This window comes from Siniperca chuatsi, linkage group LG2, assembly GCF_020085105.1.
Source record: "Siniperca chuatsi isolate FFG_IHB_CAS linkage group LG2, ASM2008510v1, whole genome shotgun sequence".
NCBI classification, from domain to species: Eukaryota; Metazoa; Chordata; class Actinopteri; order Centrarchiformes; family Sinipercidae; genus Siniperca; species Siniperca chuatsi.
Window position 1 is genome coordinate 18,754,409 of NC_058043.1, and position 17,590 is coordinate 18,771,998.

The following is a 17,590-nucleotide window of genomic DNA, read 5'->3' on the forward strand; positions in this document are numbered from 1 at the left end:
GGGAAAAAAGTGGATTTTTATCAACAGTGCGTTCAGCGTATTAATAAAGTGTTTTTAGTTTTGAATGTATGTCTTTGTGTCTTAATTCAAGACAAACCACAAATGATTGTTTAACAGTTTTCTTTTCTAATTTTCCTTCATTGAAATTTGGTTTATAGATGTTTTGAGGAAATTATTAAATAGTTTGTCAAAATAAGAGATAGCCTATTATAATAAGACTGGTCTAGTTTGACTTTGGACAATGGCCTAAACAAATCATCTTCACTGTTTCCATTATTTAAAGGACCACAATGCTTCAGGATTACAACTAAATAACCACATAAAGTGCTGATTTGGATCATGATAAAAAATTAAATTAAATTAAATTAAAAACTCCTGGACTATGAGTTTCAAATATCAAGTAAATCTAACATGGCCTGTTTGTAACCAGACCGCTTTATACACGTAAAACCGCTTGCTCGCATTTGCTATTTGCAAAATTTGCAACACATGAAAACATTATTCAAATATATTTTTCTCCCTGTGTGGAAGCGTCTGTTTAACTCTTATCCAGTAAAATCCAACATGAAAGCTATAAGATAGGCTACCACAACAAAGCACCGGAACCTCAGATGGCTCCCGCAGATAACCTAAAAATAATGGAAAAGCGAGATGTATTTCTGCTGTCTGAATACACCGAATAAAGACTTTGCACATGCAGAACATTAAACTTGTAAATAATAGCCAACACCATGCCCCCAACCTCACACACACACAGCCCCCTTCTTCTATCTATCGATCTATCATTTACACAGATCTGGTCCAGTAAATGATGCATTCCCTGCATTAGATGTATTTGTTGAGCGAGTCTGAAAAGGCGGCGATAATCTGGGAGAGAGAGATAAGAAATGCCATTTATTCCGCGGCACTTTGGAGCCTATTTCCCGGGCCGATCAGCCCCATTCTCCCCGACACCTCCAGCAGCTCGCTGATAACGATTAGGCTATTTATTATCTTCACAAAGAACAAAGATTAGCCAGCACCGATGAAAAATTACCCCGGGATGGGTTATAATCAGTGGGACCCAAGGATCTTACCAGCATTGGATTTCTCTTTCTCTCCCTTTAATCTAAAAGCACATGCGCGCGCACGCACACGTCAATGTAACGAGCTCTTAGTGGAGAAAATAATTATTTTGATTCACCGTGGCGATGAGTGTTAAAACAACAGCAAAAATAATACTACTACAAAAATAAACAAACAAACCAACAAAAACACTATACTACTACTACTACTAATAATAATAATAATAACCAACAGTAGGTTACTACAAATAATAATTGGGTCTTTAATTAAGATCAATACTAATAGGCCTAATAAACGTCTATATTGCTTATCTATTGTCATTTTTTGTATGATATAACATACATGTATGTATGTATCTTTATTATTAGGTAAAACCGTCCTTTCAATGGCAGGCAGTCCTATAATGAGATTCTCTGAGCTGAATCGGGCTGCGACCTCTTTCTCCGGGGCTCGTGTGAGAAAAAGAGCAGTAAAAAAAGGGAGGATTGAATTAATGTCAAATCCTAAAATGGAAGTGAATGTTTGCCGCCGATAAGGTTTTATCGCCACGCCAGATCAAAAGGACTCACACTCAAAGCATGTGTATTCACATTATCATGCTGATGAGCTCTAATACTGCCACACTTGTCCCTCCGGTATGCTCTGCTTTCTTCAGTCCATACGGTGGATAGATTCCTCTTAAAACTACTGGAAAAGAATCGTTGACTCTGGATAAATAATGACATTCATCTAAAGGTGCTGTTCATCATGGACTTCAAGTAGGCTTACTATATTATGTTGATGAAATAATTATTTTACTAAATGTTAAAAAACCCAAACAGATTGGAGGAAAAGATTGGAGATAGATAGATAGATAGATAGATAGATAGATAGATAGATAGATAGATAGATAGATAGATAGATAGATAGATAGATAGATAGATAGATAGATAGATAGATAGATAGATAGATAGATAGATTTCATTTGCACTAACTTTCATTTGCGCAAACAAGGGCGGATATCAACGTGCAAAACAAATAATATCAGCTGCACATTTGGTTTGTTTATGTAGGTTTTTATCATCTTATAATCCTGTCGCGTTCCTGCGTGATGGTTTTTGTTTCTAAGAAACACTTCCATCACAACAGAATAACTCGATGTGCGCTGATTTACACAAATCTGGCAAGTGTAGCTGCAAGGTGTAAGTAAAGAGAATAAATGAGGACTTCCAGTCAGATTAACCAACGTGTGTGTGCAGCAAAGTCAGTGGCCTCCTGGATGCTTCGTGTGTTTTTGTATTTCGCAAACTGTGCTTCATTGTTGACCATCATAACTTTTATTAGGGTGGTAGTATTAATATTGGTAATCAATATTCTGAAAAGTTTTGGCCGTGCGAGTGATTTTGCCAAAATGGAGAACCGAACTAAATCAATCCAAACTTCATCGCATTTCTGGACCTGTTGGATTTCCAAATTTAGCCTACCACACTCACACTTCTGTGACTAAAACAACTAAAAACACTTTTTCTTGATAGTTCACAGCAATGCAACCGAAATTCCTGCTGGAGGGTGTGTTTCTGCAAAAAGAATTTCCTCATTGAGGACATTTGCGTTTTCTAATCTAATCTAATCTAATCTAATCTCTCCACCTTGGCGATAGTTTGCCATGCAGTGCTTGTTGGCCTGTTCTTCGAAATCACAGCAGGATCAGGAGGATACTCGATGTATTATTAATGCTGCTACAGTGTAAATATCAGTTGCAGTGTTCTTCCTCGAGTTCATCCGCTGGGACTGCAGCAGACTCCGGGCAACCCCAGCCCCCCGTTAGAAGAAGTTCATGTCCTGATTCTGTTTTTTTTTTCTCTCACTAAGATGCACTGACGTCAGGAAACGGCGTCAAGCAGGCGGCAGTGTCGGCCGGCCGGGGCTGCACGCGCTCCCTCTCCAATTATTGTCTGTCAATCATGCGCGAGGGGGCAGAGAGAGAGAGAGAGAGAGAGAGAGAGAGACGGCTCTAAAAATGCAGCTTGAACTTTTAGCCACTAAATGACCAATAACAGACCAAAAATTAGTAATTACTCACACTAAAAAGCTACCTACTAAAACGACACCCAATCTTGTTTCTTAATTTAAATACAAAATACGTTTGTGAATAATTAACTCCACACAAATCATATCATCAGTGGTGAATTTATCTGATCCTAATAGTTCTTCAAACCGGTTTCTTAAGCTTAAAGGACTTGTGTGCAGATTAAACCTCCGCTGCACATCTTAAAGACACATCAGTTTCACATTAATTTCACTGACAAAAGTTTCCTATCAGCACGAGATTAAGTGTTAGAGGCAGTGAGTGTGACTGTGCTGTTTATGTCTCCATATACAGCCTAAATAAATACCAAAAAGATGCAGTAAGACTAAAAGACACTGACATGTAGTTCTAGCTCCACTTCTTCTACTGGATTTTAAATACAATTGTTACTGACACACCAATGTTACCAGATATAATTATTATTCATCGTCTGTCTGTGGTTGTCATGCTGTGTGAAAAATAGTACAACACAGACTAATAGGCTGTAGGCTTAGGGGGGAAAGCTATACATATGTTTGTATACAGCCTAATCATTTTAAATCTATGCTGTGTTTCGGGGAATATTACACTGGAGATGAAACATTAAATTCCATAAAGTACAACAAAGTCATAATATAGGCCTGGCCCCAAGTCCTCTCAATAAGGAGTATCTAAGTGATTTTCTGGTGCGGAGCCGCCTCTGAGGTTTTGTAGAGCTGCTGTGCAATTGGCTGAGTCAAAGCTTTAATGGAGACTCCTCCCATGAGCTTGACAAGCCTGGCCCTGCGCTGTCAGCCACAGTTACGTGTTGCTTTAAGTCCCAGTGGACGGAGTTTACTCTCACAAACACCAGCCGAAAACTGGAGAGGACCTGCAGCAGCAAAAAGGGACAGTTTTCCAAAGAGGCGTGAGCTGACTGGACGCTGTGGATAAAATAACATTGGCAAAGGTACGACATGTTTATGTTACTGTCACGTTCAGTAACGCACCTTATTGAGTGTTATTAGTGAAGAGGCGTATCGGGCTAGTAAGGAGAGTGATGTGGTAGTAAATATGGTGGGTGGAGATGCTTTTTTTTAAAAGTTGCATCACTACATGCACCACAGGAGCTCTGCGTTTAGAGAACTGATGCTTACAAACAGGGACAAGGCTGCACAACAGCCCTGCCATTAAAATATTAATATCTGATGTTTTTTGCTTGTTGCAGGTTTCCAGTGGACTCGATCTCCAGGAGAAGAGAGGAATTTAAGTCAGAGGAACAAAAACAAAGCATTAGTCCACTACTGTAAATGGACGCAGTGAAGATCTCGTAAAGGACACATATTTTAGACTCACCCAGTGTCCGCTCCCTGGATATTCCTTGGCTCTTTAAAGCGCGCTACAGAGAGCCACAGAGATGGATGTGGCGGCTGATCAGCCCCGCTGGATGCATCACCATGCCGTGCTGAACGGACAACACCCGGACTCTCACCACCCCGGTCTGGGGCACAACTACATGGAGCCCACGGCGCAGCTCCTGCCTCCGGATGAGGTGGATGTTTTCTTTAATCACCTGGACTCACAAGGAAACCCGTACTACCATAACACTGCGAGGGCCAGAGTGTCCTACAGCCAAGCGCACGGTAAGATGGAGCCACTAACAGCGGTGCAACTTTAACAAACACATACAAGACAGAAACTCATAGTTGGCTTTATAGAATTTTTTTCTGAAAACAACTGCCTTTTAGTTGTTGATTTTCTTATAATATTCAGGTCATTCCCCCACCCCCATCTCTTTTAACACAATCAGAGTACTAAACATCAAACGTGCAGTTTTCTGCTGTTTGAAACGAAACGTTAATTAAAATGTGAATTATGTTTTGGCCTCATGCATAAATACATTGCTGACTTATGAGTCTGATAAACTGGTTTGTTAGCTGTCACATTTGTACTATTTTTTTTTTTACATTTGAATTTTATACAAGACATTCACCCATGCAAGTAAAACATATATTAAGATTAAAATAGGCTAGTGAGATAATCAGGAACTGGTTGCTTTTTAAATGCGTATTTTAGTTCAGGAAAAGTTGGTTACGTTTGTCTAGTTTTAGGATTTAGGCTAGGCCTACGTTGTTGACACGTTTAATTCAGGCCAGTGTGTCCAGTGCAGCAACAAGTCTCGGTTATTGTTTGCATCCAAACTTGTTCTGCTAACGGCTGAATCAGCCTGTCATCATCTCTGTCATGAATAGTCTGCTTTTTTGTGTTATTTCACAGCTCGTCTGACGGGGACTCAGGTCTGCCGGCCTCATCTCATCCACAGTCCGGGGATTTCATGGCTGGACGGAGGGAAAGCAGCCCTGTCGGCTCACCACCACAACGCCTGGGCCGTCAGCCCCTTCAGCAAGCCCAGCCTGCACCACCCAGGCTCCGCGTCCCCCGGCGGCCTCTCTGCCGTCTACCCGTGCAGCAGCAACTCAAACACGGTCTCCGCGTCCTCGTTAACGCCGCCGTCCCACTCCAGCCCCCATCTGTACACTTTCCCCCCTACACCACCAAAGGACGTATCGCCGGACCCGGGGGCCGCGTCTCCCTCCGCCACCAGGATGGACGAGAAGGAATCTATCAAATACCAAGTGTCGTTAGCGGAGGGGATGAAGATGGAGGGCTCCAGTCCGCTGAGGAGCAGCCTGGCCTCCATGAGCGCTCAGACCCCCTCCACCCACCATCCCATACCGACATACCCTACCTACTCTCTCCCAGCGGCACATGAGTACGGCAGCAGTCTGTTTCACCCAGGCAGCCTGCTGGGAGCATCCTCCTGCTTCACCCCCAAGAACAAAGGCAAGACACGGTCCTGTACCGGTGAGTCCACTGGAAACACACCAGAGACCCAAAAATAAAATAAAATAAATGTGACAGTATTTGGACTTACTGTGAGGTTATAACGACCTTATCATAGGTCTGCTGTTTTGATCTATAGTGTGTCAGTGGTAAATAAATTCAACTAAAACTAAAGGTAGTCACTCTCGGGCTATTTTAAAATGTCTCGTGGCACTCTAATATTTGCGTATCTGTGGTACAAAGATGAGTTTATTGACCTTTTCTATTGCAGCTTTGTATCGATTTCCACATTTATAATTCATATGCTGCTCTGTTAATATTCCAATAAGAGGATTATTTCACTTATTACATAATGTACACACACAAACATACAGTAATTAAAATTGTTAATTATGTTTACCCTACATAAAGCAAACATATAAGATTATTAGCACACAACTCTTAATTTGCCAATAAAATGATCAAAGAAAATAATGTTTTTATTATTTAAAGGAACAACATTTAGCCTACCAGTAATCACAAAAAACTTAAACAGAAAAGGTTTTTTTGGACAAATGCAGCCTGTCAGAAACTCTCCTATAATATTAACCCATTTACTGTTTAAAATTAATACAGCCTGTAAAAGCCATTAAATATATTCCAAATGTAACCACATTAATTTCTTTTGATTTATTCTGTATGAGTTTAAACGCCTGCTGTAATGTGCAGGCTGGGATTTGAGCATCATCAAGCGTCTTTATAATTTTATTAGAAATTGTATTCAAATAATAATAAATAATAACGATAATACTATTTTTTCAACAAATGCTTTCAGAGGCCTAAGCCTACACTCGACAGTCCTCCAACACAGAGCGACTTTGATAATCCTCTTTTGTTAACTGTGACTCTGTAATTACGTCTGAGCTGGCAGCAGCAGCACAGTGAACTGGATCCAACCCAGAGGTGTGAAAGGAAGATCCGCAGACGCACAGAGCCAATACCTCAGTATTTAGGCTATTAGTCGCTTCTCTGTTACATTAGACATTAATACATTGTCCTGACTGTTATTTGATTACAGAGCAGGAGACTCCCAGCTTAAGCCTGATTGTGGTTAACCAGTTCATTAACAGGGATATAGTGCAGGGAAACCTAAACTCACTTTAAATAACTTGATTTAACTAAATAAGAGCTGACATCTTAACTCGCTGCAAAATATATATTTATGACTTTACTATAATTATTGTCTTTAATGGTTGTTGTTTGCCTCATGAGCTTGGAAGGGTAAAGGACATTCAACTAATTTATTTTGTAAAGTGGGATTAAATGGCTCAGCTTTTATAAAAATAAAATATATATCATTCACCATCAGGCTGTTTTACTGGACACTGAAGAATTTGCGTTGAAATGATGTTTCAGAAATGTTTCAGAGGCTGACAGTACAGAGGGAATTATATTTACTGATTGTACAGCAAACTCTTCTTCAACTTGTAGCTATTTTTGTGCTTCTGCTAATGCACAACTGTAAAAAAGTCACTTTATATTCCAGTATACCGCATGCAGACACTGACAAATGTACTTTAATCTATCATTACAAGTGTTGATTGTGAAAATGCATTGTAGCTCGATTGAAAAAAATCTGAGGTGTCCACACAAATGCACGTGCATGCACACATGGATTCAGAAAAGTACCAGTTTATGTAAAAATGAATTCCTGTTATAAATATATATCTTGGTGCAGTTTGGTGATCATACACACACCATCATATTTAACAAAAGTGCTTGAAAGCTGCATCAAAAAGTAGCAGGAATCTGTATTCCAGCTACGACCTTTGATTTCACAAATGTCACTGTGTGTTCTTCATCAGAGGGCCGCGAGTGTGTAAACTGTGGAGCCACCTCTACACCTCTGTGGAGACGTGACAGCACCGGACACTACCTGTGCAACGCCTGCGGGCTGTACCACAAGATGAACGGCCAGAACAGACCGCTCATCAAACCCAAACGCAGGCTGGTGAGTGCCATCAGTGTATAAGAGAGGGGGGTGGTGAACGAGTGTGTGTGTGTGTGTGTGCGTGTGTGTGTGTGCGGTGGCAGTAAATAAAATAAGTGTAAGGTGGAGGGAGAAGGGGGAGGAGGTACAATCCCAGGAAAGTTATATTTTCCCAATCAGTTTCCAGGAATTGTGTTTCTGGCTCACCTCTTGCTCCTTCAGCACAGGCTGTTAGCAGAGAGGGACTATCTGTGTTGTTCATGTTATCATTATTATTGCTACTTCTGATACTGTCACTGATAGCAGGGCCAGAAAGCCATCCCTCAAAACAACACGGGGCCTTGCGGATAGTTTATGGCTCATAATGCTGCTGGGTTAGTTTTTCTTTTAATTTGTAGGGCAAGGAGTTTAAGTAAGGCAGAGTGTCACTGTCCAGAGAAAACCACATGTCTCCAAATGAGCTAAACTGAATTTTTCAAATAAACTAAAGGATTAAGTGTTAATTTTGGGGTTGAAAAAATTCTCCTTCTTCTCAACATATAATGAGCTGTTAAAAAGACATTGGATTATGTGAAAATGCATTGTCACAAAGCTGGAAACAGGGCTGTTTTCATAGCTCACGAGATGTTGACATTTTGGAGATAGTTGGTTTTCAAAGGACAGTGTGTCTCAGTGTAAAGGAATAAAGCAGCTTTCTTTTGGTTAAAGTCAGATATTTCCCATCATGACCCACTTCAAACATCAGTGTTGCCCAGTCAGCCCCAACTTCAGTCACACTCATCCTACTAAGAACATTAATACACATAAGCCATTTGTTCAGAAATGCCAATATCAAGTTAGGAGAGTCGCCATTTTAAAGGGTGAAATCTAATTAGAATGAGGTACTTGAAAGCCAAGCATCAAGCATGCTATAAACTCTTTAAAATATTTAATTGCATGATAATTTTGACATTTTCTGGACTTTGGCTACCTTAATAATAATTGACATAAAATAATTATTCCTACTAATTGATCATTCTCATAATTAAAAAAAAGTAAAGCAATATATTTACAGGCTCAATGTATTCATGTAAGCCTGTGCACCAAGAAGCAGCTATGAAATGAAGACAGTATTTGCAGAGTCAACAGACACTGCTCATTAAATCAGCAGCAGCCTAATTAACAGTGTACTGGGGGCATGCAGGGGGCCATCAGACGTTTAAACCAAGAATTATGGAAATGGTTTTAAATTGTTTTAATTTGAAGTGACGAATGCGTCAGGACGTCATGCAAAAGCGAGACAACCTTCCTAAAAGCAGTATTTGTTCTAGTGAAATCTGCGTTTTTGTAATTTTTATTTAATCTAATTAGACAAAAGTGCGCAACTTCACACTCACTGAAGGAAGAAAGGCCAATCGAGGAAAGGCAAAGTATTAAGACTAATAGACAAAATACATTATTTTGTGAATATTGTGATTATAATATTGAGTCAACCTCAAAGAATAGTTGCAGAGGGAAAAAAAACATGTTTTATTCATCTGATCAGAGAGTCTGTGTGTTGGCGCATGCGGGTTAATACGAGTCTCCGTCGCCAAGACACTTAGGTCTAAATCTATCCGATACTAACCTGCAGACCACGTATGCAAACAGCTGTCTGCTTCAAACAAAATATACGAGCATTTATTTCAGCGTCTTTTCGCTATAATAGCACATACAGCCATATATCAGGCCTGGTTTCCGTGTGGCTCGGCCGGAGCTCGCTGTGCTCCCGAGCGTCTTGTGTTCAGTGGCAGCAGCAGCCTTCCAGTTGTTTCCTATCCGGATATCTGACCGGTCCAGATAAAGCAGCGGGACCAGCGCCTGTTTCCTCCCGCGGCCTCCTAACTACAGGCTCAGACCTCATTTCATAGTGGTCAAGCTCTCAAGGGTTGGAAAAGTTACGGAACCTGATGTAGCCCATGACCTCACAGGGCAACCATGAGCACTGTTGTCTTGATAATTAATGGAGAAAAAAAATTACATTCTTATAGAAAATAACTCAGTTATTTCATGTTTTGTTAGATCATACATTTATTAGAACATTTGGACTGAGGGTGCAGATGAATGTATGAATTCCCTGCAGTGGAAATAGACCTTACATCAGTTAAACGCATGAACTAGTCAGGTGTGAAGAATCCATCAGGACTGACATGAGACTGGGGCTGTCAGGGCTCCTCACTCATCATTTTAAACTTGTTAAGCACAGACCTTTGTGCATTGAGCATGTGGAATAACAAATATTCTGTATCAAATTACCATGTGACATCTTGTTTATATATTTTCATTTGAAATCTGACGTCAAAACACTGAGGAGGTAATTCCCAGGAATTGAATGTCTTCAAATGTGTCACCCAGAGCTGCAACGATTAGTTGATTAATCGATTTGTCATTTGACAGAAAATTAATTGGCAACAATTGTGATAATCAATGAAAAGTCATGTTTTAAGCAAAAATTACAAAGATTTACTGGTTCCAGCCTCTAAAATGTAAATATTTGAGGGTTTTCTTACTATTCTATGATAGTAAACTGAATATCTTCTGGTTTTGGACTGTTGGTCCGACAAAACAAGACATTTGAAAATGTCATCATGGCCACTGGGAACTTGTGATGGGCATTTTTTGCAATTTTCTGAGGTTTCATAAGCCAAACGATTATTAATGGAGAAAATATTCTATATTCTGTTCTATAGAATGTAAAGTCAAACATTCTGAAATATATCCTTTTTATTCTTAAACTGACCCGTGCTGTGTCTGCTTGTGCTAATCAAAACTCAATCTATATTTTTCTACAGTCTGCTGCCAGACGAGCAGGCACCTGTTGTGCTAACTGTCAGACGACCACCACCACGCTCTGGAGGCGCAATGCAAATGGAGACCCAGTGTGCAATGCCTGCGGCCTCTATTATAAACTGCATAACGTAAGTCTTTGACTGCTGATCGCCAAGTTGGGCCCGTACAAAGCCGGCAGGGTCAAGTAGACGGGAAGTAGGCAGGCAGGTTACACTGATTGTTGAAGGATAAGAGAGGCAGAAAGAGAGAAAGCAAGAGAGAGAGGGCTGCTTTACTCTCAGACACTGTTGGACTCGTTGGTGTTTTCTTTCTTTGTGCTTTATTGTTTCCATGGTAGGCGTAATCCCCTTGAGAGTCACAATGGTGGGACTGTTGTTGAGTGGGACTGCCATAAGGCAGTCTCCATATGAATAGCATTAAGACTGGAGGCATAAAAATAGATAACAGGTACTAGGGATGTATATTTTTAAAGGATGAATCTGATGATATTCTGCATTTTTGAAAAGCAATAATGGATTGATCCCACTAACAAGTGGAGTTAGTGGAGTGCCACAGGCAGGATGGAGAAGTAGGAAAGTACTGAGTGATGGACTGATGCATAGTTGGTTTTGGTATCTTCATAATAACAAAAATATAGAATATTGCCAGCCTTATCCTTTAAGGACTTACCAAACTCAACAAAAGAATGCCCATGTTTAAATTTATGAATGTTTCATAAAATGAATAATTTGAACAGGTTTGAACTTTTCCTCCAAACTTTAGAGATCACAGATCACTTACCTCCTCACTTCTTGCTCTCTACACAGGTGAACCGACCTATGACCATGAAAAAGGAGGGAATACAGACACGCAATCGAAAAATGTCCAACAAATCCAAAAAGAGCAAGCGGTGCAGCGATAGCTACGAGGAGTTTTCCAAAAGCATGCACGACAAGAGCTCTCCCTTCAGCGCCGCCTCTCTGGCCGGCCACATGTCCATGGGCCACTTGCCACCTTTTAGCCACGCTGGACACATGCTTCCCACGCCCACCCCGATACACCCTTCCTTTGGGCACCCGCACCACTCTAACATGGTGACGGCCATGGGCTGAGAGGGTGAGGACAGGGGTTAACATATAGGAACGCTGGGGAACCTGAGATGGTTGTGTGAACAGGGATGAAGGTCTCACTAGAGGACAGTGTGTACAATGTTACAGACATGCAGTTTGTGTGTCTTTTTGATTGTCTCTTGATTGATTATGCCAACGGTATGTTGGAGAACAGATGTATCATGGGAGGAAAGGACCTTTTTACTCCTTATCTATAGGTACCTATTTGATGGAGGAAGACAAACACACACATGTAAACACAAAAATGTCATTGCACCTCATAGTTTTATCCCCACTGACAGCCTGACAGACTGCGGTGTGGTTCAGTATGTGCCGAACAGGTTCATAGTAACTGTGAATATTGTAAATGTGTGAGACGGAAGGGGACGGCCCAGACAAAGCAATCCCCTTCACAACATTAAATAAAAATATGCTGGATTGTTTTTTGCTTATGGACAATTTTAAAGGAATTTTCACAAATGAAACAAGCAAACAAAAAAGGTTTATGAATCCTAATTTGACACTGTTTATTATAATTATTGTTATTATAATTATTATTATTCAGATAATTTATTTTCACTGCCTTTTTTCTTTTACTATATCACCTGAATCGTAATATAACTGTTATCCCAGGTATGAATATATTTTTAGCTGAAGCGCTTTCTCTGAGCTGGTCAACATTTATACTCGTTAAGAAATAAAGATATCAAGTTTGTTATCCCATCTGCTCCTTCTGTTCAATACTCAATGTTCAATATTTAAGTCTTCATACATAATAAGAACAGATACAGATATTCATGTGGTTATTTGTGCTGTCCTCTGTGCCATACTGGGACAAGATAACACGTTGAATTTGAGAAACACAAGAGTGGAGGTCTTACAGATACAAATGTCCCTCCTCATTAACACACTATTAGACGTTTAATTAATACAATTTAAAGCTACAATGTCAGTAACACCTACTTGTTTCTATAATAACTATCTTAAGTATGTCTTCTGTGCATCAAATGCTCTGTAGCTGTCTATGCATCCCTGTTTATCTCTGGAGTGACAGATTAAAGGAATAGTTCAACATTTTCAGAAAGACGCTAATGCGCTTCCAGTCTGGAAACAGAGCTAGGGCTAGCCTGTCTCTGTCCGAAGGTTACAAAATCCAACAGCCAAAACCTGTAACTTCCTTGCAGTAATTTCCTGGAGTCCAGAAGTTACTGCGCCAGGACAAGACACAGTCCGACACATAAACCCCACGACACGTTTGTTATTTATATCGATGAAAAAGACAAGCTTTAGAGGTGCTGATAGGCATATTTTGTTATCTTTGGAAAGAGCCTGGCTAGCTGTTTCCAGTATTTACGCTAAGCTAAGCTAAACTAACCGCCTGCTGGCTGTATCTTATTATTTACCATACAGACATGAGAGGGGTATAAAGATTTTCATCTTAATCTCGGCAAGAAAGTATTAAAGTGAATTTCTCAAAATGTCGGACTATTCCTTTAATAGTTTTTGGGGTTAGCAGCCACTTTACCTTCACCAAACTGCTCCACAGGCAGTGCTAATGTCACCATGAGAGGAACATCTTTGCAGCCGAACGAGGGGGGAAATATAATGTATAGTTCAACCTTCTATTAGCCTCTATATCATGACTTTTGATCAACACTTCTACCATCCTGCCAGAGTCAGAGAATCCATGCTTACTATTTCCTACCTGTCACAAAAAGCTGAAAATCTAGTGGCCATTGCATACTGTTGATAATAAAGGAACCATATAAACCTAGCAGTGATGACTGAGAGAACTTATTTCCCTTCTGGAAGGATTCTACAAACTTTGATCAGACAAAGAAAACACTACAATATCTTCCCATTAACACAAACTGCCATGGTATTTATATCTATTAAACTATCACAAGGTCATGTTTATTGTCTGACCAGCACATGGAGGGACTTGGCTGGATAATTAGCCATCCCTATCCTCTCCTTTCAGGACAACCTTTGAAGCAATGCTCAGCAGTACAGTATCAATGCATTCAAGTGGCCCCTCTAACGCTTGTTGACTTGAACCACCACTTTCTAATGAACAGGTTACTTCACTGAGCAGTGGAGATTAATGCTGTTGACAGAAATTGAGCAGGTTGAGCCATATGTTCTCACAATTACTTAACCAGTTGCACCTGCTCATTGGATAATACTCTTATGAAATTGGCCTTCTGATTATCAGCCTGTTACATGACGCTAGTCTTACAGTGATATAAGACATTTCCTTTTACACATTAACACTTTTATTTTAAATGATGTATATTTTTCATCACTGCTAACAATGTTCCATATGTTTTACAAGCAGTTTCAGTCATTGCTCTAAGTTATGACAACCTACAAACTAGCTTGAAATAAGTAATTAATCACAGTGAACATCACATCTGCTTCAGGGTTAAAGAAACATTATGACTGTGTGGTAGTGCAGTGCAAAACCTTTTAAATCATATCATGTTTTAACTGTATTACCACACAAGGATAACTGCAACTCTGACACAAATAAAATACATTCACTGTGAAATATTACCTATCTCAAGCAGGTTTAGAGCCTGTGACTGTTGATTTATTTTAATACCAAGATAAAATGCATGGTAGACATTTTAAAGAGTGTGATATTGTTTAAGAAATCGTGAGCAGTAATGGAAACCATACACTCGATGAGTTTAGCAAATGAGGCAAAAAACGCAAAAAAAAGTGTCTCGTCTCGTGATGCAGATTTGAGCTGCTCAGAGAGCAGAAGACTGTCTCTGCCTGGAGGCTACAGCAGTGAGCCTTGAGATGACACGCAGTTAAGGGTCAACCCAAGTGCAGCAGCATGCAGCCTCCTCTCAAGACTTCCCTGACCTCTCATCCTGGAAGCACTTACTCTGTCGTTCTTCCAGGCCCTCCCACACTGCACTCAGAATTATTCACAGAAACCTTTTAAAATGTCACGTCCTCACCGAAAATATGAGTGAAACAATGAAACTTTCCCCATAAAGAAGAGATAAAAAGCAGCCAAGTGGTAAGTCTTTTCGAGGTGAAACTCTCTAAGGACCTTTGTGGAGGAGGAGTTTGGGGACTGGGTGGGCATCCTAAATCAGCTCGCTAGGACCATTTGTTTTTCTACCAAGCTCAATTAATGGAATCAAAAACAAGGCCAGAAGTGACTTCAGAGGAGTGAGTTAGCAGAGAGATGGTGATAAAGGGGATGAAAGGGGGAAGAGGCAGAGTTTTATCCAGTTCAGAGCCCTCATAATGATAAAGGCAGGGTTAGGGTCTACCAAAAGCAGGAGAAAACAACTCATCCACATTACGTCTGGATCCTCACATGCCGAAGTTAAGGTTGCGTACGTCAAAGAGCTTCTACTGAAGTGAAAGACAGCAAGTGGAGAACACAGGATTAAACACGAATTAAGAAATTATATTGTAGCATTATTTTAGGATTCTCTGGCTGGTCTCAGTTGTAGAAAACCTTTAAAGTAGAAAATCAGATCCCTGAAGACATGCAAGATATAAATCATCCTAAAAGTTGTTCATATTGCAATGATCAATGGGATACCCTTGTAAATCACAGCAGTGATTTTTTTGTTGATAAATCAAATTCACATGTAAAAGTGTTGCTATCGCTCTGTTTTGAAACTGATTATTTCCTTGATGGTTGTGTAATAAAGGCCTCACTCTGTTAAGAGTGTGCAAATGTAATAAATCAGTTTTAATGCAGACTGATGTGTTAATCATCATTTTAAAACCATGACAGAGGTTTTTGGAGGGACGTGATGTGTAACAAATGTGATATTTATTTATTTTTTCCTGTCACACAGATGACGGCTGAAAATACACCGGGTTACATAAATTGTCCCCTAAACCTTTTAAAATCTGTGTTGAGAATAAATGTAAAAGTTATAAGGAGCCCCTGTGATTCATAAGTTGCTGATCAAATACAGCATAAATTATAGGGGTGACCACGAGTGATACATGCACTTAATTGTTGGGTGGTCCAGGACCCCCAGGCCTCGCTTAATTCAAGCCCTGCTCCCAATAACAAGTTACTGTATCAGTACAACATTTTTTTAGTGATGATGCAACCAATCAGACTGTTGTCCCCCAATATATTCTGCAATAATGTTTTCCTAATGTAGTGACAAGTAAAACTGTGTCATTTCTATATTAAACTTTGCTTTTATGTGCAGCTAATTACACTACACAACTGTCAGTAAGTCTGCTGAATAATGTATATACACTGTAATATTCATCACAAGCAGTCAGGGATACATGTTGGTATCATCAACACATTCAGTACTGGCGCCGAGTTTTAGTTTCCACCAGGGTACCAAGATTCTTACGGAACACCATAAATAGGAGATATCATAAGGTAGACACTACAAAGTTAGATAAAGTTTTCTCCAAACAAGAACAAAACAAACCAGGAAAAGGAAGACTTACAGGAAACAGTAATGACGATAAATTATGACAAAAGGGAGTAATCTGGGCACATGTATCCCCATGATGCTAGAGCAGGGATGCACACCAGACACACAAACAGTGACTGTAGACTGGGCTCTGAAGAAAAGGTAGAACATGCTGACACACAGTGCATTCTCTCAGAAAAGTGGGACACCCTCCAACCACCCGATCCACAACCACTGACAAGTCCCTTTCAAACTGCTTTTCTTCTCTCGTCTGAGGCAGACAAATTCATCCCTCTTGTCTCCAAACAATCACCTCTTTTCTTCTGCCGGTTGCACCAATGAAAGAAGGAGGGAGGGTCCAGGAGAGAGAGAGAGGGAGGAATACATCTGCCCCACAGTTATACTGTAGGCGCTAGGCTAATGGCCTGTGTGTTAGGGCCACTGGGCCCCACTATCTTATAACACAGTTGACAAAAAGCCCAGGGCTCAGCCCTAAGGAAATCTGAGAGGCGGGGTATCTAGGCCGGGAGGGCAAGACAGAGGGAAGGAGGAACAAAACATCTCAGGTACGTTGCACCTATGCTGGCCCATATATGTCTAAATGCTGGGTTTGCTTGAAACAAGCTATTTTGTACGAAGTTTGTACCTGTTCCAACTGACCACACTCAAAGGCGGGGCTAAAAGCCTGCAGCCATAAGTCAAGTTTGCATCCAAATTTAGCGCAAATCTTTACCAAATTTCCACACAATTAGTAAAAGAAAATGGGAATTAATGCATGTTTCCATCCACTACTCTTATGTCAATATTAGGAGCTGGCCACATGGAGATAAACAGTTGGTGGCGTTAATTCTCCAGTCAGTTGCCATTAAACCATTGCAGAAGAATAGGGCACCACGAGATGATGTAATTAAAAGAGTGTCAGTCAAATTTTGTTGAATTATCAATACACCAACTTTTCCACCTTAACCAAAAACTTTTTTTGTGATATTTTAACTTTTTTCCGGTCTTTCCAATTCAGTTTGTTTTGTGCAAATTGAAAATGTGCATAAAACAGGTGGAGTGAAACACGCTATTCAGTTATTGGACCAGCACTCCGTTTGAAGCATACTGATCCCTTAAGATTCTGAGGTAACTGACAAATGTGTCCGCCAATAAATGTATTGTTGGTGAATCCAAAGGAGACAGAAAAAGGAACTTTGGCTCCTAATATTTATTGGAGGAAGAGTAATGTGACAAAACACCTCTGTGGTCAGATGTCAAGATCAGCTACTGATCAGCACCTTAGCTGGCAGGCATTCAGTATTTTGCTCAGGGATATTTCAGCAGAGAGGAATCTGTGTGTCACACACACCAACAATGCACAATGCAA

General features: G+C 40.2%; 1 protein-coding gene across 2 annotated transcripts; it reads left to right on the forward strand.

The window, feature by feature from the left end:
* Positions 1–3,900: 3,900 nt before the first annotated feature.
* Positions 3,901–12,523, forward strand: gata2b (GATA binding protein 2b). 2 transcript variants are annotated; one of them, XM_044177007.1, is made up of 6 exons: positions 3,901–4,061; positions 4,320–4,734; positions 5,369–5,956; positions 7,780–7,925; positions 10,715–10,840; positions 11,519–12,523. In XM_044177007.1, exons 2-6 carry the CDS (start codon positions 4,509–4,511, stop codon positions 11,801–11,803), a joined length of 1,371 nt encoding a protein of 456 aa, XP_044032942.1. In that variant the 5' UTR covers positions 3,901–4,061; positions 4,320–4,508; the 3' UTR covers positions 11,804–12,523. The 2 variants fall into 2 exon arrangements, with proteins under 2 accessions (XP_044032942.1, XP_044032950.1); XM_044177015.1 differs by lacking the exon at positions 3,901–4,061 and adding an exon at positions 4,071–4,168.
* The last annotated feature ends 5,067 nt before the right edge of the window (positions 12,524–17,590 follow it).